Source organism: Schistocerca piceifrons, chromosome 1, assembly GCF_021461385.2.
Source record: "Schistocerca piceifrons isolate TAMUIC-IGC-003096 chromosome 1, iqSchPice1.1, whole genome shotgun sequence".
In the NCBI taxonomy this organism is placed as follows: Eukaryota; Metazoa; Arthropoda; class Insecta; order Orthoptera; family Acrididae; genus Schistocerca; species Schistocerca piceifrons.
In genome coordinates, this window is record NC_060138.1 from 763,727,704 (window position 1) to 763,749,738 (window position 22,035).

At 37.6% G+C, this 22,035-nt stretch overlaps 1 protein-coding gene across 1 annotated transcript in view; it reads left to right on the top strand.

Annotated features, from left to right (window-relative positions):
- The window catches only part of LOC124774927, a 127,675-nt gene that overhangs the window by 36,675 nt on the left and 68,965 nt on the right, over positions 1-22,035 (top strand). The window contains exons 3-4 of the mRNA XM_047249612.1: positions 9,605-9,735; positions 13,713-13,845. Coding sequence (XP_047105568.1) covers positions 9,605-9,735; positions 13,713-13,845 — 264 coding nt within the window. The remainder of the gene's footprint in view (positions 1-9,604; positions 9,736-13,712; positions 13,846-22,035) is intronic.

The window sequence follows — 22,035 nt, forward strand, 5'->3', positions numbered from 1 at the left end:
CAAATCAACAAAATTAATGAGAACAAAAGTCATTTGGGAGGACATGTTATATACATTAAATTTAATTTAAATTGATTCCTTAAATATTTAAATTATAATTCTGTTGGCATAATATTGAAAGTAATGTCATGCACTACAAGAGAAAAACATGCTTCTTGTACATAGCAGAGTAGAAGATATGTAAGTAAAACTGTATTTTTTGTTAAACATTATACATCAGATTATTTTGTAATGAAAACCAATGTTTGAAACAATGAAAATGCTTCCATAAGCAGTTCTGTCTGCTATTTTATCTTCATGTGATGTTGGTAATAAGAATAAAATATAATATCACAGAGTCCCAACATGCACTTCTCAGCGTAGTGTAAAAGTTTTGTGTAAAACACTCTAGCTTGTTGTCTGCAATACTCCTTCAAACCTGGAGGTACTGATACTTTTATTTTGAGATTGCCCTTAAATATATTATTATGTTGTTGTTGTTGTTGGCGAATTTTCCCTAAAAGGAAATCGTTAAGCTTATGAATTTGAAGGCTTGTTCTTCTTGTCCTTCCAGTACTCCTTCATTCTCTTGGAGAGGGCCTCTTTTCTCTCCTCAGACCATTCTTGTTTGGTCCGCTGTTTTAGCACTTCTGACTTTACTTCCCAATTGCCTATATATTATTATTATTATTGTTATTTTTATTAGCATTATATAAAGTTATTCTAAAATAATACAATATTTTTACACTTTACCTCCATAAGTAGGGGATGGATTTTCTACAGACTGCTGCTCTTGAAGTCACTGTGACTCTCTCACCAATGTAAAATCCAAACTCTAATGTAAGTTTATTGATTTTGAATGAGGCAGGGATTTTTTCTAATTTATTTTATTTTATTGTGATGACTACCTCTCTGATAGGCCTTGTTAGGAAAGGACATTTTCTCAAATATTTCTCCTTGGAAAATGATCTCCAGTTTTGTATATCTTGGCTCATCACCACAACATCAAAAAGCTTAGGTTTGCATGGAGCGTCAGCCATTTTCTCAAATATTTCTCCTTGGGAAATGATCTCCAACTTTGTATATCTTGGCTGATCACCACAACATCAAAAGGCTTAGGTTTACATCGAGCATCAGCCATGATCCACACCCAGTCCATTGGAACTTCTGCTACTGCTCATATGTTAATCAGTCTCATATTCTTACAACAATCCATAAAAGTATGTGCTCCAATAGGGGAAGTTACTTAACACTGTCTCCAAAAGTTTGTTCGCTCACAAGATAATTAAGATGCTTTTTACAGTGTAAGTCTTGTTCTGGCCTGAACGCGGATCCCAAAATACTTCAGAATACTTTACTTTCTTATGCAATAATTCTGTCACAAAGTGCTTTAAAAAGGAAACAGCTTCATTGGTCCCTTTTCTTCCAATATCTTCACCATAAGTTTAGAACATTGAAGTTGTATTTGCATGTTGATGAATATTGGAAGAATAAATAGATAAATGTCTTTTTTAATAGATGTTATTAGTACTTATTTTGGTAAGCATACTTTTTTGGTAGTCCATGGAGATTGCTTCTGTGCCAATAGTCTTTTGGCTTCTTAAATGAGCGTTTCTCTTTGTGGAATAAAATGTTTCAGCTTTGACTCAGTATACTTTCTGGTCAATGGTGATCTTATTAATTCCTTTCAAGAATTGGATTCTTCATGTCATCATTGCATTCAGCACTTTCGTCTCACCAGTGTACTTATCACAGGTTTGATTTATTGATCATCCATTTTATCATATAAAATGATATAGGACTTGTCATATGTTGATACAACAAATTTTAAATAATGTTGCCTGTATACAACTCATGCAGGTAATTAAGTACATAAACAGAAGTGAATCATACAGATACGGACAGAATCAAACAGATAACCAAATACATAAAGATAACAAATTCTAATTTTACATTATATCTAGTGATGCATGGCTATGTTTAACTTAATTTATGGATGTCCTCAAATTCATAAAATTTATGTAGTCATCAACACTGTAAAAGCTTTCACTTATAAGTATTTTCATAAGCTCATTTTTAAAAATGTGCAGCTTTGGTATCTTTTTAACTCTTAAGGGAAGGGCACTAAAAAGAATTTTGGGATGATATGTTACATTTCTTTGATACAGGACTTTTATTATGTACTTCTCTGTGGAAGTCAGTTTTGTGTCTAGTTTCATAGTGTGGAAATGACTGTTCAAAGAAAAGAGGTGGGGATGAGATCTCAAAAAGGATATACTTTCATAGATATAAATAGATGTAAGAGTCATAACTTTAAGTTCTTTGAATATTTCCCTACAGGACTCCCTACGTGCAATCCTTTTTATAATTCTTATTGCTTGTTTCTGCGTAGTAAAGGAGTGTTATGCTAGATTTGAAAAATCCGAAAATAAGACACCATATCACAGTATATTATGCATGAGTGCATTACAAGCACTCATCATTGTTTCTTCTCTGCGGAAATTTTTGAGTATTTTCATACATAACAGCATTTACTTAGTTTTTTTTATTGAGTCATTTCATATGTTTATTCCATTCAAGATGCTCATCTAACCAAATTCCAAAAAAAATTAGTTTTTGAAGTTTGAAGTACTTTCTGTTAACCTAACTTCACTATTATGTTAGGGATTACTTTATTTGATGTATGCCTGTAATTCATCCATAACATTTTCTTCTCATTAACAAGTACTGTTTGCTCTACACTATTTAAGTATTTCTTCATTTGTTATTTCTATCTTTTTGTGTGAGTCAGTCACATTCTGAGCTTTAACAAAGAGACTGCTATCTTCAGCAAATAGTACAGCATCAGCTTGTGTTAAATAAGTAGGTAAGTCATTTATGAATATCAAGAACAACTGGGGTCTCAACACCAATCCTTGGGGCACTCCATGAGTAACTTTCTCATATCCAGAAAGGAAGGATTTATCTTTGGGAACTATTTCCACTTTCTGGTATCTGCCAGATAAGCATGATTTCAACCACATATGAGCAGTGCCACAGGCTTGATAGCAGTATAGTTTGTCAAGGAAAATTTTATGATAAATAACATCAATTGCTTTAGATAAGCCTTAAAAACAATCCACAGTTTACTTTATTATGATCAGTGGAATTGAGAACAAGTCTTAGGAAATTATATATAGCAGTTTAGCTAATATATTTTTTCTAAAAACAATTTTGTTCATTGGCAAATATTCCACATTTTGTTCATTATGCTTTCAAAAATGTTTGAGAAAGATGACAACTTTGATAAAGGTCTGTAGTTTTTGAAATCATAAGGATCACTGTTTTTATATAATGGTTTTATTATGGGCAGCTTGAAGCTTGAGTTCTCTAGGGAAAGTATCAATGCTGATAGAAGCATTAATTATATCAACAAGGGGAGGAACAATGTTCCTGTGTTTACTTACTTCCTCAGGAATGCCATCTGTTCCACAGGAAAATTTATTTTTTCTATGCTAATTGCATTCTCTGCCTTTTGTACTGTTACAGCATACAAAAATATATTTTTAGGATTTGCAGAGGTGTTATGCTTAGCCTTTATGTGATTTTGTTTTTTTATGAGATTTTGTATGAAACTTGTATAGTGGCTATTGAATATAGTGGCAATTTATAAAGGATCTTTTATAGTTTTGCCTTTACTTTTAAGAACAATGTTGATGTTTATTGCTTTGATTCTGCCTAAGATTTTAATTTATCACATTCCAAACTGATTTATTTATTTACTTGCTACCCTTGTTTCTGTTGATGTATGTATGTATCATTGCTTAATTTTTTTACTAGTGTAGTGACTTTCTTGTACACTTTTCTCTAACAGTTTACATACTGGATTTTGCCTAGCTCATTTAATTAGTTTTCTAAGTTGCTCTGAAGATTCTGTTATCCCCTGTGTTATCCAAGTGTTAGTTCTGGTTTTTACCTCCATTTTCTTTAGAGAGAATGCAGTTTATAGTTTTGTTTGTAACAAGCTAAAAATGACTCGAACTTCATATCTGCATTGTCATATGTATCCAAATCTCAGTTTGAAATTTTCAGCAATGGATTAAAAATCCTAATGTTGTCCTTATTTATACATCTTCTGTAGAAGTATTTCTCATTTTTCTTGGAATTTGTGCTGGGTACATTATTTACACTAAATTTTATTGCTTCATGATGTGGAATCCAGTGTCAATCACTTCTACACTATGATCAAATGTTTGTAGTTTTAGTTGTCTTTCCAAGTCTAGTGCATTCATGGACAGTGGGTGATAAATTATGTGAATAGAACACATTATTAAGTTAAGGTGGAGGCTCTGTAGTGGTGTGGGGCATGTGCAGTTGGAGCAACATTGGACCCCTGGTATATCTAGATCTGACTCTGACAGGTGACACGTACGTAAGCATCCTGTCTGATCACCTGCATCCATTCATGTCCATTGCGCATTCTGATGGACTTGGGCAATTACAGCAGGACAATGTAATACCCCACACATCCAGAATTGAGTTTAAGTACTTCCGCTTGCCACCAAACTTCCCAGACATGTACATTATTGAGCATATCTGGGATGCCTTGCAACATGCTGTTCAGAAGTGATGTCCACCCCTTCAAACTCTTAGAGATTTATGGACAGTCTTGCAGGATTCATTGTGTGAGTTCCCTCCAGCACTATTTCAGACATTAGCCGAGTCCCTGCCATGTCATGTTGGAGTACTTCTGTGTGCTTGAGGGGACCCTACACGATATTAGGCAGGTGTACCAGTTTCTTTGGATCTTCAGTGTATATGCATGTTCCTCCATCTATAAAACTCTCTACAGAAGCTACTAATAATTTCAAATCCTGCCTTTCTAGCGCCTTTCTAGCAGTAAAAGCTTGATTTTCCTTTCACTCACACATAAAACAGAAATATCATTATCTGATCAAGCAAAAGTACTTCTAATTCAGCAGTTTTACTAGTTATACCCTCGATGTTCTAGTGATTTATTGTCCTTGGGGACTGCCACATTGCTCACCTCAATTTTTGGTTGCTGCTTGTCTTCAATAAAAAATCCTTTTTGTAGCCTGGTGGTGACACTTTTGTTTGAGAGGCAATTTAGTTGACACTGTTGTTGTTATGTCAGTGGTGTGAGTTGTCTTGTTGCTTCTGAAGATGATTGCTGTGCAGTGCAGCATGCTGTTGACTGGGAAGAAGGATGTGGGAGAGTAATGGGCTCATCATCCTTGCATCTACCTAATGAATTTATGATGTCTCGGGTTGTATAGCAATGTCTTACCCTTAATATTTAGATATAGATCATGTTGTGTAAAGTGTTTTCTCTCAAGGGACTCCACAGATAAGAAATGTGAGTTGTAGAATGCTTTGCAGATCTTTTCAAACTGTCTATTGGCCTTGATGATTTCATCATTTACAATAGAAGTGATTATAAAGTCATGTCTATGAGGAATCCCTACGACAATTACAGGTGTTGTCCAAGCAAAGTTCAACATTTCTTTCAAATTGTTAGTGGTCTTGAATAATTCATTTTTATGTACATCATTGGTGCCCCCAATAATTATTGTACATTGTAATGAACTAGAGAGATTTTAAGCATTTATGTTTCTTGTGATTTCATCCAAAGGTGCCTTTGGTTTGACAATGGAAGGAGTATTTATGTAAAAATCATAATGTAAGGTTCCAGCAAGATCACGTCCATGGGTGTCAGAGTATTCCTTACATTAAAACTGGAAATTTGGGAATTGAAATTCATGTTTATCTGCACATGTTTGTTTGTAAAGTTTACTTTACCTGAAGGTAGTTCTGTCTCCTGTACACTCTGTGTAGTGAACATTATGTGTTTTTAAGCACTTGACTTTATGTAGACCTTCTGTGTTGAGTATGTATTTCGGAATTCCGTGCACTCATTTCTCCTCAATTGCACTGAATGACATGTTTTCACACTGTTTGTGATGCACTAACTTCATTGACCTAACATGTTCACAACTGTTGTCACTATTATTACTGTCTGAATTGTTAAGGAGGCTTTGCGTCATGACCTGACTATTTTCTGCTGAAAGACTTGTGTTTTTACTCTGTTTGCAATGCACTTGCTTCATTGACCTAATATGTTCAGGACTGTTGTCATGAGTAATACCATCTAGATTGGTACTACATCTTTGCATCATTTTTTAAGCATTTTAGAATACTGTTTACACATTTCCACATCAGACTGTTGAGAACTCAACACACTTTCCGTTTGTCCACTGGCAAACATTTCAGTTGCAATCTGATAACCATTACATGTAAACATGCCACACTCCCAATTTGAGAAATTTAAGTTAACATCACCAGAACTCTCTGTATCGTACTGTTTTTGTAATGTAGAACAAATTTGGATTCCTTTATCAACAAATTAGTTTTCACTGAACAATTTGTACCCTTTTCAATATTGGATGCCATCTTGGTTTCCCAAAATGTATCATTCCTTGCATACCCAAAAGCTATACTAAATTCAGTTTTGGATATTGTTGTATGCATTTCATATGAAATGGCAAAATTTGAATATTTTTCCTGGAACAATTAATGCAATTTTTTCACTTGGTTTCCCAGCATGTATCATTCATTGCATATGAGAAAGCTATACTGAATTTGGTTTTGAATACTGTTGTATGCATTTCATATGAAATGGCAAAATTTGAATATTTTTGCTGGAACAATTCATGCAATTTTTTCACCAAAAGCTCCTCTGGGAGATGGAACTTCTTGGTCTTCTCATTGCTGTGATGACTTTGTCCACCCTTGAAGGAATGTGATCACAAACTACTATTCCCACTTCTATCTTAATTTCCAATGACTTACTTTCATGCTTACCTCTTTCAGCACAAGAAGACTTGTCCAGCTTCAAAAATTTCTGAACTGTATTGATAGTCAGCCTCTTACTCCAAGTACTCCCATGAAGGCTTTTCTGCATATAGGGATTCCAAGTTCAAGAGCTGGATTAAAATTTATGGTGAAAGGATATCAATGATAAGATATGCTGATGACACTGCTATCTGCAGTGAAAGTGAAGAAAAATTGCAGGATGTGTTGAATGGATTGAACAGTCTAATGAGTACAAAACATGGTTTGAGAGTAAATTGAAGAATGACCAAAGTAATGAGAAGTATCAGAAATGAGAACAGTGAGAAACTTGAAATTTGAATTGGTGATTGCAGACTAGACAAAGTTAAGAAATATTGCTACCTAGGTAGAAAAATAACTTAAGGCAGACAGAGCAAGGAGACTGGCAGAAAAGGCATTCCTGGCCAAGAGAAATCTGCTAGTATAGGCCTTAACTTCAGGAAAAAATTTCTGAGAATGTACGTTTGGAGCCTAGAATTGTGTGGTAGTGAGACATGGTCTATAGGAAAACTGGAAGAGAAGAGAATTAAAGCCTTTGGGATGTGGTGCTACAGAATAATGTCGAAAATTATTTGGTCTGATAGGATAACGAATGATGAGGCTCTCTACACAATTGGTGAGGAAAGGAATATATGGAAAACACTGACAAGAAGAAGCGACAGGATGGCATCGGGGAATAATTTCCAGGGTACTAGGAAGCTGTAGAGGGCAATAATTCAATAATTGTAGAGGAAGACATCCAGAAAATAATTGCTACTCCCATCTCTCATGGTGGGCTGCAAACCAGTCAGAAGACTGACGACTCAAAAAAATTGCAATGAGATCTATTAGATACAACGATTGTTGATTCCAGTCTACCATATCACTAAATTTTCATATAAGATTTGATCTTTCTTCAGCATTTAGTACCTCAAAACACTTTAATTTACAGTTGTAATCTTCTCCTAGTCTGTTCAACTGAACACTTAAGTCCTTCAATACTGAACTAATTCACCCTCATACTTGCCTTTTCCTAACACTGTTAGAATCTGGAGGCATCTGCTTTTCATCCTCATATGAAGAACTCATCATTCCAAATAAATGATACACTAATAAAGCTGAAATCCATCAAATGTTCAAATGTGTGTGAATTCCTAAAGGGCCAAGCTGCTGACATCATTGGTCCCTAAACTTACACACTACTTAAACTAACTTATGCTATGAACAACACACACACCCATACCCAAGGGAGGACTCGAATCTCCGGCAGAAGGGACCACGCAAACCTCTGCACAGCTGAAATCAATCACTTACAACACCTGCATTATGAAACAGTGTCTCAAATCAAAGCAATGATTTTCACTAGTACTAATAATGCACAATAAAGGAAAATTCACTGTTTCTTGCTTCAACATTGTTTGCCAACCCACAAGGAATCTAAAATGTTACACACAAGATTGGGAAAAGCACAGTTGCTCCTTGTAGTGAGAGACATTAGCATGTTCTTTCCCTGTGTGCCTAATCTAAAATGAGTTATAGAACATGGGCTATTCAGATTATCACACTGGTTGATTAACAATATTGAACAACATAGAACCCTACATCTGATGGCATACACAACTCATTTTTGAAAAAAGTAGACAAATCACATTCTGTCCCTCTCTCTTTTATTTTATTTTATTTTATTTTATTTTATTTTTTTTTTTTTTGGATGGAATCATATACCAATGAAAAAACCCAAAGCTGTGCTTGCTAGCTCTGGAAAAGTTATAATGATCTTTATTGTTGAAAGCAATGCCTGCTGCACATTGATGGTCCAGAATACAATGCCACAATTGACACACAGTGGAACATGGACAATCTGCAAAAATTGAAATGAAGTGAACCGTCAAGTCAAAACACCCAGGAATATTTGACAGATGGCATCATTCTGTTGCAGGATAATGTCCACCCACTTGTTGCCAAGGTTGTTTCAGCTCCACTGCAGAAGTTTAGTTGGGAAGTTATTAGATATCTTCCATACAGTCCTGCTCTTCCCCAAACAGTTTTCATGTTTTTGGAGCCCTGAAGAAAGACATTTGTGGCCGATGATTTGCCTCAGATGTACAGTCTTGGTTCGTACACAGCTGAAGACATTTTACCATGAAGACATTGATCATCATGTCTCACAGTATGATAAATGTATTAACAAATACAGCAGTTACTTTTAAAATAATAAACAGCTTACTTACTTTTTTCAGTCTACCTCAATTTCTTTTGACCGCCACTTTTATCTAGTGAGGTTTTATTTTTGGAGCCATATGAACCATCTGTGACAGTTTGCCAAAAGCAGCACCAGCATCTTCATAGATGATACAAAGATTGTTCAGCATATAAGGTCTCAAGAATATTTCTGTTAGCTTTCTAAAAATTGCCAGTTATAGTACATGTTAAGTAAAACTAAGTTTAACGTTTCAGTTTTCACTACAACTCACCACCATTCCTGATTCCAGAAGCATAAGATTCCCTGGGCTATTAGCAGATTTTGAATGATACCAAAGCCATTGATTAGTTGATGGGCTGCTAACATCACCAGCGACCATTCTACCAAGAACTGTGTCTATTCCATTTGTGTGTGTGTGTGTGTGTGTGTGTGTGTGTGTGTAGGAGAGGAAAGAATAGTCTTCACTATATAATTTTTAAAACACAGATTTACTCAAACAATCACAATTTGTTATGATACTGTGTGTTCAGTAAGATTTTTATATTTATTCAGTTATCAGATCATGTGGAACATCATCAAGAATCAACTGTACATATTTCGTCAATCCAAATTACCCTGCAACATATACGGGAGGAACCAGATGCACCATCACCATAAACAAGTGTAATAGCAATGTCTGTCAGGTAAGAGCCATTCACATTTATCACCTAATAAATTAGATAATTGTGTCATTTAAATTTTTATTTGCATTTTACAACCTGTCTTTAGAATTTCTGTTATTTTGAAATCTATGTTTTAGTTTAAAGGTCTGAGGTTGCCAGGAGTTATCAAGTTCTGAGAATATCATATGACAAACTGATATATAACAGCATTGGACATTGTGACCTCCCCCGCCCGTTAACTTTGTTGATATCACTACTATTGTCAGTGCTCAAGTCTCTTTTTTCAAAAATACGAAAGGAGTAAAATTTACAATAAACTTTTTACTCAGTTTCTTTTCCCATAGTCAGTTCCAGTTCTTCATGTCTAAGAGTCTCATTCTTGAAGCAGAAATTTTCATAGTTTAGGTTCTCATAGTTCCAATTGACATTAATAAATATGAATAATGCCTGTGCAGAATTTTTGTTTTCACAATAATTTATTGTCTCACATTTTATATCACACTGTCATTTGAATTTTCACATTGACAAAGCCAAAATTACATTTTTTCTTCCAAACTATGAAAACACATGTCATCACATGAGAGGCATGCCCACTACTACTTCCTCACACCATGACAACAACAATTTTCCAAAGGGTTTACAAATTTTCTTGACAAGTGAAATTCTAGTAGTTTACTTTATTATCTCATAAATCAATCCAGAAATAAACAGAGTAAACCATACAAAATTGCGCAATTAATAATAGAAATTTTAGGTGTGCCAAATATTTAGTAATTTAAGATGTTTCCAAAATAAATAATTTTGACTGTACATTAGAGCTAGTACATTTCAGTTGTAACAAAGAAAATAAAGTAATTCTTTTTACAGATTTTAGCTTGAAATATAACACATCATGTACAAAATCATATGAATGTTTTTAGAAAAACAGCTGAGATAATACTGACCTGTTCAAAATTTGAAAATTAGTTCTGGTATCGACTACTTCTGTTGAGGAAAAGTAATGCTAGAGGAGGGTGTCCCTTTACAACATCCATGACTGTTCACATGAATTTAATGCAAGATGGAATCTATCCAGATTTAATAAATTTTTCTTGAGTGTTTCACCTTGTTTAGTTCTTCTTCTTCTTGTGTTACAGCCTCTGCAGGACCACAGGTAGACCCTTCGTGGACTGCATTCTTCTCCCAGAACCTCTTCATTTTTTCTCTTCTTCTCTTCCACTCTTCTTCCGAGATCTTCAGTTTTCGTTTCTCCTGTCAGATCCACTGGTGACTCTAATCTTTTCCTGTATTCTTCTCTGTCATTGATCTCCGGCATATTTGTTGGTGTATATTTGTTCCTCCAATTTTCCTTTCCTTCGACCTTGATCCCCAATTCCAACAAGTCCTTCTGAAGTTCAACAACCCACTTGGTTCCTATCTTTCCCCTTGTCCTCCCTGTTGTTTCCAACACTCTCTTCGTCATTCTGTCCATACTCATCCTAACTACATGTCCAGCAAACCTTGCCCTTATGAGTCTGATTTCCCCAGATATTGTTCTCATGTTCTGGTACAATTCTTTCCTAGGTCTTCACATCCACCTCTCTCCCCCTCTTTTGGGACCTAGTATTTTTCTCAGTATTTTTCTCTCTTCTTTCTCGAGTTGTTCTGCCCCATTTCTTCCTAGTGTCATCGTCTCAGCAGCATATAATACTGCATTCACTGTTGTCAGTTGTACACTAATTTTTGACAGTAAGACTTGCTGCTAACTTCAGGTCACTGCTAATAAACAGTATACAGTAATGTTTGTTTAGGGCTATTTGAAAGCTCATTTAGCCATTTGCATGATGATAAAACATGTAATGTAGGCAGTTCAGAAATTATCTGGACAACATTAAGTCAGTTGTAAAACTATATTCCAATTATACAAAGAACTCTTTATGCATATTTACACTTACATTCCAGGTCATTCAATATTTTGAGCATTTACATTTAAAAATAAGAACCAGATCAATTCATAATATAATGTGCAGTACAGTGAGATAATATGGGCTATAAGAACATAATATGATATGCAGGACAACGATATAATATAGGCTGTAGGAACAATTTCCACATGCATGTTGCATTTCTGTCTACTAACAGGACAGAGATTTTACATTAAAATATAGAAATCTTTAAAAGCAGAAGACTGAGACACTATTCCTTGTGAAATAATGGTACAGAGGATGGTAACTAAATGATTTAATTGATTACAGTCAATGTTTTGTTTGTTGTTTAGTTTGCACACTTTGGTTACAAATGAAACCTGTGTTGCTTAGACCAATATATTTTATAATTGTGATGAAACAGGTGTATTTATTGACTGTATATATATAAGTTGGAAATAAATCAAATACTTTTGATTATATTTCAAAAGTAGAAGTGCAGTCAGTCCTAATTCATGGAAGAATACTCAGAAAGAAGTATGCTGTCAAAATCTTCAGCTGCTAACATGAAATGCAAGAATATTTTAAAAACTGTTGAAGTTTTAACAGTAGTTTGCATAGCCCCCCCCCCCTTCCTCCCTAGTTTGCGTAATAACTGGCAACTCTCAGGGAAGAATTATTCTAAGCTCAGTGTTCACTCAAACTCATAAAATCCAACATATCCTATAGAATCATGGCATGGTGTTTTGAAACCTGTTTCCAAAATTTTTACTGTGAGCTTCTGAAAACTATGAAATACACTTTTGACACATCCAAATAAGCCAGGTACATCCCTGGATATCATTGCCTGGCTGTAGAGTCTACAGTGTACAGCACTTCATTACTCACCAGATCTATCAGTCACTCACTGAGAAAGGGTGGCACATTAAAATGGAGAAAGGCAGCTCAAAGGCCAATCAGAAATACAGCCAATGCTAAATACAGATTTTTTTGAGGTTTTGACTGAAGCTGGACACAAATCATTTAGATAATATTCTACACAACTGGGACTGAGATACTGCAAATAATATAGGTGCAACAGACTTTGTAGATTCTGCAACTTGTTTTGCTCATTTTTAAAAATCTCAGGAAATGTCAGCCTATATCATAGATAAAAAGTAAAGTTCTGTGTCAGTTGCTATAAAACTTTTGAGGGATAGGCTTTATTGTAAGTGAAACTGAAGTTAGTTATATTTATTCTAATTTCTGATATGACAACAGCACTAACAAAAACACTGTAGTAAATAAAAGTAAATTAAACAATATAACAGATTTTTCAAAAAAAATTGATCTCACATTACAGATTCAGTCCAATTTGGAATTTAATCTGTCAAGTAGGAAAAGGAAATACAAATGATAGTGCACTGTTTTAAAACAAATCTCGTAGCAAAGTTCTTATGACAATTTTTGAATTTTGTATTTTTTACTCTCAATAAAATAGTTCCTAGATTATTCCTTGTAGTCATCACAAAAATATGAAGTCTCTATAACAATATTTCCCTGAACTGAATTTAATTTATTTCTGAACTTCTTAGGAAATAATTCTGCTACAGTAACCGAAAACATTATTTTACAGTTTACTTTGATGGAAAACCTAGGATGAAATATAATATGCATGGGAGACAATGGGAATTCCATGTTTGAATATCAACAATATTAGGAAAAGGATAGATTGCTCCAGTCAGAGCTGCGGATGCTGGCGATCATGTGTGTGTGATGTGTGCTTGCTTGTGTGAATATGTGTGTTGCTGAAGCAGGCTTTGGCCGGAAGCTATGATGTGTAACAGTCTTTTCATTGTGCCTATCTGCAACTCACCAGGTCATCTTTATGGTGAGTAACAACCTATCCTTTTCCTAGTATTGTTAAGATGTATATAAGGATCTATCACCAATGTCCAGTTAGTGGTGAGCAATTACCAAGCACATAGAAAATATGTAAAATCTGAATGTGAAATATGATTTTGTTTAGTTTATTATTCCAAATGTATGGAGTCTATGTAAAGATAAATCTAGTACTGAAATCTACATTTTGGAATATCTTATTTCACATTTCAGGTTCGCTTGGATTTCATAGATTTCTCTCTTGCACAGCCAGATGCTAATGGCAACTGTGTAGATGATGCTTTTACTGTGTCTGGTGCAGCATCAATAGTACCACGGATATGTGGTGAAAACACTGGACAACACAGTGAGTACAGTAACTTGTCTTGTATTTGCAGTTTATAACTGCTCATGGTGTGGAATTCAGGAAGCTATTCACTCATTTCTGTTTCTCTTTGTGTTGGCAGGAAAGCAAAATACTCCCCCTCAAGTTCATGCTTTTATAAGAGTTTAAGTTTGTTTCACATTGTTGATGGTGATGAAGTAGTTAATGTATTTCTAAAACAGAAATAAATAAATAATGTAAATATTTTCACATTTGGCATTTGAAGACATCTACATCTACATCTACATCCACACTCTGCAAACCACCGTGAAGTGCATGCCAGAGGGAACTTCCCATTGCACCAACTATTAGGGCTTCCTCCCATTCCTTTCACCTGTGGAGTATGGGAAGAAGGGCTGTTTAAATGCCTCTGTGTCCACTGTAATTAATATAATCATGCCCTCATGATCTCTAAAGAAAAAGTAATAAGAGGTTGTAGTGTATTCCCAGAGTTACTGTTTAAAGCCAGTTTGTGAAACTTTGTAGACAGGTTTTCTTGAGATGGTTTGCATCTATCTTCAAGTGCCTGCCAGTTCTTCAGTATCTCATATCATTCTCCCATAGGTCAAACACACCTGTGATTATTTGTGCTGTTCTTCTCCATTTATGTTCAGTATCCCCTGTTAACGCTGTTTAGTGTGGGTTCCACAATTGAGAAATATTCTAGCATGGGTTGCGTGAATGGTTTGTAAGCAATCGCCTTTGTAAACTGATTGTATTTCCCTAGTATTCTACCAATAAACCAATGTCTTCCACCTGCTTTATCTATGAATTAACTTAAGTGACTGTTCCATTTCATATCCATACAAAATGTTACACCCAGGTAGTTGTTTTACCATTTTTATTCAGATTTCAGAATTAACTCATATTTACTAACCCACTGCTATAGCTTTCACAAAGAAGAAATGAGGCTGTTGAAAGGTATAAAAGGAAAATATATGCAAGCATGTATTCCTGCTCTCCCTGTAGGTGTATCTTTTCACCATCATGAAGGCTCTGGTGTTTTTCTGTCACATTTGTAACTGATCTACAGCATCCATGTGTTGCTCCACCAGAATAAAGTGTGCTTTTATACTGTTCTGATAAACTTGTGGCGTTCACCTGCTGTATTATCTCATTGATAGTCCTCAGTGTTGATGTACTGCATTGTTATACAGAGGAGGGGGGGGGGGGGGGTTGGAAGTTCAACACTGATTACTATAAATGATGTAGCTGACAGTTGCACAGCTGCATGTAACAGTTCTTTACTTTCACTGTTCACAGCCCCCTAATATTACATAGTTAATATGGCCAGTAACTAGCAGCAAATTTTGATAAGCCTCATAAATAGGTTGCAGGCAGACATCAGCATACTGTTACAATAGTTTACTGTTGAATATCTATGAGCAGTAATAACCTAACCACACAGTTCATAGTTCTTGCAGAATAATATGGTACATATTGAACAGACACTGTCATTGTTTTAACACATGGCCTAATTGCGTTACACTTAATCCACTGTTTAGTTGACGCATTGTTGTTGACCATACCAGCACAGGTTTCTTGTCTGAAAATCGGCTGTGGACTGATTGTCTCGGGACCAAAATTTGACCCTTTATATATCATCACAATAATGGGTATTGAAACTATACATTGTTTGATGTTTAATTTACAGAAATTACAATTAAAACATAACTCATTAAATTAACTAAATACATCGAAAAATTGGTTCTTTTTAACAGTTTCTTCTACCATGAGGTTTAAGCTGGATTATTTGTTTAAATCATGAAATTAACAGATATAACTATGCAAACAATACTTTAACAAAAGTGGTAATTGCTTTGGAATTAATTAAGGGCTGGGTTTGCTAACATGTTTTCGAATAAAACCAAATAAATACTTAAAGAATGCCAGTGTTTTGCCTTCCAAATGTTTATAATTAGTACAGGACTTATACTGTTTATAAGTCAACAATAGAATTTAACTTACAAAAAAATTACTGATTTTACTCTATAACAAAAGAAATTAACTAGTAATACTCAAAATAAATTAGGAAATTTATGACATACACAAAACTAAGCACAAAACTAGATCTGGTTCTATATTCTTTAAAACTGAGGGCCATCCTTTCTCTTTTATGGTAATTCAAATTATACTTACGTATCTTAATGGTAATTAGTTAAAAGTGAAAAAACGAATTTAAGGAGGCAGATGGCAAAACAAGAGGGACAGTAAAAAGATCCCAGCTTGCTTTATCACAAACTGCTAATATATTATGTTGAAACATTTGAAGAACTGGCATGGAATAGTCAGAAATGTCTACATTTGTACTCCACAAGTTACCTTACAGTGTCTGGTGATGGTTACTTCATACTACAACATCTCTTTCTGTAAACAACCATGCACGAGCAGCGCCTATTAGACAGAGGGGGTTCAACAGCTGATCAGTTCCTGTCATTGCACCAGGAAGGAGGTGCATGGCTCGTGTTGTCTGTAGTTCAACCATGCCTAGACAGTCAGTACCATGGCTCGATCATGCCCACAATGTTACTTTGTGCCAGGAAGGGCTCTCAACCAGGGAAGTGTCCAGGCATCTCAGAGTGAACCAAAGCTATGTTGTTCGGACATGCAGGAGATACAGAGATACAGGAACTGTCGATGACATGCCTCACTCAGGCCACCCAAGGGCTACTACTGCCACAGGACATCATGTTATGACTCAAACTGTGCACAATAGGCTGCATGATGCACATATTCATTTTTGGAAGTTTGTGGTAATGACTATGGGACCAAACTGCTAATGTCATGGGTCCATAGGCTTACACATTACTTAATCTAACTTAAACTAACTTACACTGTGGACAGCCCATGCCCAAGGGTGGATTCAAACTTTAGACAGGGGGGAGCTGCACGAACCATGACAAGATGCCTCAGACCACACCGCTATCCCACGTGGCACGACTTCATTCTCAACGTCCATGGCAAGGTCCACCTTTGCAACCATGACACTATGCAGTGCGGTACAGATGTGTCCAACAACATGCTGAATGGACCATTCAGGATTGGCATCATGTTCACTTCACTGATGAGTATCATATATACCTTCAACCAGACAATTGTCGGACACGTGTTTGGAGGCAACCCAGTGAGGCTGAACACCTTAGGCACATAGTCCAGCAAGTGCAGCAGGGTGGAGGTTCCTTGCCATTCTGGGTTGGCATTATGGAGGGGCCAACATACACTGCTGGCAGTCATGGAAGGTGCAGTAACGGCTGTACGATACGTGAATGCCGTCCTCCAACCGATAGTGCAGCCATATCAGCAGCATATTGGTGAGGCATTCACCTTCATGGATGACAATTCGTGCCCCCATCATGCACATCATGTGAATGACTTCCTTCAGATAATGACATCACTCCACTAGAGTGGCCATCATGTTCTCCAAACTTTAACCCTATCGTACATGCTTGGGATGGATTGAAAAGGGCTGTTTATGGACGAAACAACATGCCAAATGGATTGCTTAGGATTGGCATCACATTTTCTTCACCCATGATTGTCGCATATGCCTTCAACCAAACAATCATCAGAGACATGTTTGGAGGCAACCCAGTCAGGCTGAATGCCAGTGTGTGCAGCAAGGTGGAGGTTCCTTGCTGTTTTGGGGTGGCATTATGTGGGGCCGATGTATACCGCTGGTGGTCATGGAAGGCACCATAATGGCTGAAGGATACGTGATTGCCATTTTGGGACAGATAGTGCAGTGATATCGGCAGCACATTGGCGAGGCATTCATCTTCATTGACGACAGTTTGTGACCCCATCATGCACATATTGTGAATTACTTCCTTCAGGATAACTGCATCACTCAACTAGAGTGGCCAGCATGTTCACCAGACATGAACCCTATCAAACATGCCTGGGATAGATTGAAAATGGCTGTTTATGGAGGACGTGACCCACCAACCACTCTGCGGGATCTATGCCAAATCACCTTTGAGGAGTGGGACAATCTGGACCAGCAGTGCCATGATGAACTTGAAGATAGTATGCCATGACAAATACAGGCATGCATCAATGCAGGAGGATGTGCTACTGAGTATTAGAGGAGGTACCAGTGTGTACAGCAATCTGGATCACCACCTCTGGAGGTCTCACTGCACGGTGGTACAACATGCAGTGTGTGGTTTTCATGGGCAATAAAAATGACAGAAATGATGTTTATGTTGATTTCTTTTCCAATTTTCTGTACAGGTTCTGGAACTCTCAGAACCAAGGTGACGCAAACGTTTTTTGATGTGTTTATTACCATTGAAGAGTGAGACTAGTTCTGTGACCATCACATGGACACTCATGCTTTTAACTATTACTATAGTAACATTTTTTCCCTCACATCCACAATGATGAAAGCTACCCTCTGTAATTAATGGGTGCTGATTTTCTCCTCTCTCTCAAAACCCAGGATGCAATGTTTTGTTGGTTTTGTAGAAGAATTTCTCTATCCTGAAAAAACCCACATGTTCATGCTATACATACTCTGCTACCCAAGTACTCACTTCCTGCATATAACACGTACTTAATTTATTAAGGGAGTTTCCAAAATTCCCCCATCAGTTGTTGATGGTGAGAAATGTGCATCCAAGAACTTTATCAAGTGATCTAAGCCTTGGGTTTAATTCCTCCATTTTTCTCTAAATCAGAGTATAGTCACAGCGATCTGACTAGACAAGGAACACATCAAAAACCCACAGAAACTCTATTGGCAACCAAGGCTGTCAACAGCAAGTCACTGGGAGTAAACTGGATGGCAACAACAAGAGAAAGACTGACAATGGAATGTCATAGCAGAATAACAAGTCCAATGAACAACCCAAGATTGAAAACGAAAGGCACAGTGAATAGTGTGTATTGACAACAATGCAAGAGCGCATCAGAAATGCTACTGAAGACCATGAGCACTCATAGGCCAACAAGAGTAGAATCACTTTCCATCCAGTGCTGCAGTAGCAATGCCATTGCCCACAAATGTAGCAGTTCCATCTAATGGCTGTCATCAAGCCCCATTCATTCTGGCTGGCTTTCAAACTCATCAGAGCAGGACACCAGATCCCTCCCTTCTGAAATGGATTTGCAGCTGGAAGCACCCTGGACCATAGTTTGTCAGACAAACTGGTGGCACAGTTGGTGTCCCAGTGCTGAAATGTGCCAGCTGGTGGGAGCAACCCTGCAGAGGAACACTGCTGGGCTACGGTCATGGATACGAGTGGTCCTGTATTGCTAAGAAATATCATGAGCACTGTTGTGTTGTTGGTGGTGGTGGTGGTTGTGGTGGAAGAGGAGGAGGAGGAGGAGGAGGAGGATGAGGATGAGGAGGTTTCCAACACTTTCAGCATTTGCTGTTTAAATGTCCACATCGTACACTCTCCTTCACCATTGGAGGCCAGGTGAAATGGCAGACACAATAGATATTTGATCCCATTTGAGGTACAGAATTGTTCAAAAGCCAACACTATTAAAATGTAGCCCACTGTCAGACACAGTGGTCTAGGAAATCCCCTCAACAGCTAGAATCTGGATTAATGTGCTAAGTGTGATGTCAGTGGTGGTGGACACCATGCTGACCACTATTGGTAGTTAGCATAAGCGTCATGACAGTGAGCCACATAGAGCCCAGAAAGATGCCAACAAAGCCCACCAGATTAATGCAGTCCCAGGGGTTATGGGAGCTGGGTCAGGGGTGGAAGATTGGGGCAGAGCAGCCTGGTGCAGAGCACAAGCAGGACAGCTGTGCACCATTGCCTCCACGTCCTTGCTGAGTCCTGGCAAATATGCAGCATGCCTCATGACAGCTTTCATCCATGACGCACCCCCATGCCTGTGAGGTAGGAGTTGCAAAACTTGAGGCTGTGAGGTAGTCGAATGACAACATTGTGAGTATCCATCTCTGCATGAAGCAGGGGGACATCAGTAGCGACAAACAAACAGTGGGAGAGGTTAGACTCAGATTGAAGCTCTGGACTGGCATTTCTTAAAAAAACAGTGCTTGATGTGCCATAAGATAGGGCCACAGTGCACATCTGCAGTGATTCGAGCAGCCATAATGAGTTTCGCTCATAGGCATTGTGTGCTTAGGGCTTTTATTTAATGATATGATTGTAGGAGCTAAGGAAAAGTGCCCTATACTGGAGCAATTGTGCCATCTGCTCTGAAAGCCAGGAGCATCACCTGAAAAATGCCACCAGTGCTTTGTGGTCTATGAGGGTAAACTAGGTCCCAAACAGGTAAACATGGACCTTCTCAAAGATAATTACAAAGATAATTACCTAATCCTCTTTCTCTGCCTGCAAGTAGTTCTTTTGAGCAGGTGTCAGAGTCTTTGATGCATAGGCAATCAGTTGCTCAGTACCATCATTGTTCCTGTGCAGTAGCACTGCACTAATGGCATATGAGAGACATATAAGGCCAAAACCAGTGGATGTGATGGGGAAAAGGATATAACACAGGGTGCCAAGCACAGCAGATGCTTCAGCTGTGTGAAAGTGCGCTCATAGGCAACTTTCCACATTTGCTGACCACCTTTCTTCTGTATCTGGTTTAGTGGATGCATAATATGGGCCACTTGTGAAAGGAAATTAGAAAAAAAGACTGAAGCTCCTGTAAGGGCTATTGAGGATGCAGTAGAGAATCAATAGCTGCTACAGTGTGATCAGTGGGCTGGATCCCTTCTTTGTTGAGCAAGTGTCTGAGGTTTTCCCCTTTCTCCTTAAAAAAATCTGGCAAATAATGCAACTTAGTAAAGTCTGCAGTGTATCATGCAACTTAGTAAAAAGGGTGTAAAGCTTGTGCAGATGGTTCTGACTCATAGTGCCCATGACAGTTAAGTCATCAAGACAGTGCATCCAGAGATGAACATGGTTAAATGTCCCACGTATCTCTGGAAGCTTGCTGGAGCAGAAGAGATCCCTTAAGGCAAGCTCTTGCATTTGTATAAACAGATGCTAGTGTTACTGAGGAGGTGTTAACAATGTTAATGATGCTTTGGGAGTCCTCATCCAATGGCATCTGCAAAAATGGGTTGGCAAGGTCTATCTTAGAAAAATACTCTCTTCCTAGAAGCTTTGTGAGAATGTCCTCTGGATATGGTATGGGGTAGGATTCCACTTGTCAAAATTAAAGTCTCTGCAGAACTGGGGGGAGCCATTGGATTTATTTACCACCACTAGGGGTGTGGCCCAAGCACTGGTTTTAACATGTTCAATCACCCCAGCCTTCTGAAGGTAATCTAGTTCCTGCTTAACAGCTGTCTGTAGGGAGATAAGAATAGGTCATGCCTGACAGAAACAGGACACTGTGCCTGGATACAATGAAATATGAAACTGAAAATCTGTGGTGCACCATAAGCCGGGTTCAAATATAGGTGCAGAAAGTGGCACTAAGGTTGTTGAGTTCCTGGAAGGGAACCATGTCAGAGATGATCTTTACCTCATTGGTGATGAAGCATCCAAATGACAAGAAGGCATCCTACTGAAAATGTTGCCAGCTAAGTGACTACTGACCACAAATAGCATTGCGAGCCCTGTGACTTTTTTCCAGCCAGCTGTGATTGTGAACTGACCCCAGAGGGGAATTAAACTGTCATCTTATGTGATCAACATATGGGGCGAAGGAGCCAATTCATGGGAACCCAGAAGAGGATATGTTTGAAGTTTCCAAGGAAACTGTGTGCACAGGGAAATGTATGATCTGGTTTGCAGTATTAAGGTTGGTAAACAACTTAATAGTGGGAGGATCACCCTGGGGAACAATGATTTGATGCGAGGGAGGAGCAGGCTTCCTTATCCTGACAGTTTACAACAGACAGTTCAGAGATAGCCATCTTTCCAACAACAGATGCAGTGCACCCAGCGATCTAGACATCCCACTGTAAAACAGTCAGGATATGATGGAAGACCCCACTGCCCTGACAAGAGTGTGTGGCTGGCTGTTCAGAGCCTATTGACACATCTGAAATAAACAGATCATGACACTACCATTGGGAAAATGACTTATGAGTATCCCGTCTCCCCCAGTGCATAACGTGGGGGTTGGACTACTGCTACTTGTGAGTGAATAGTGAGGTATTCATTTGCTGCATGCATGATTTTGAAGAAGTGTGTGATTTTTGAAATATTGTCCAACAAAAGGTTTCCAGGC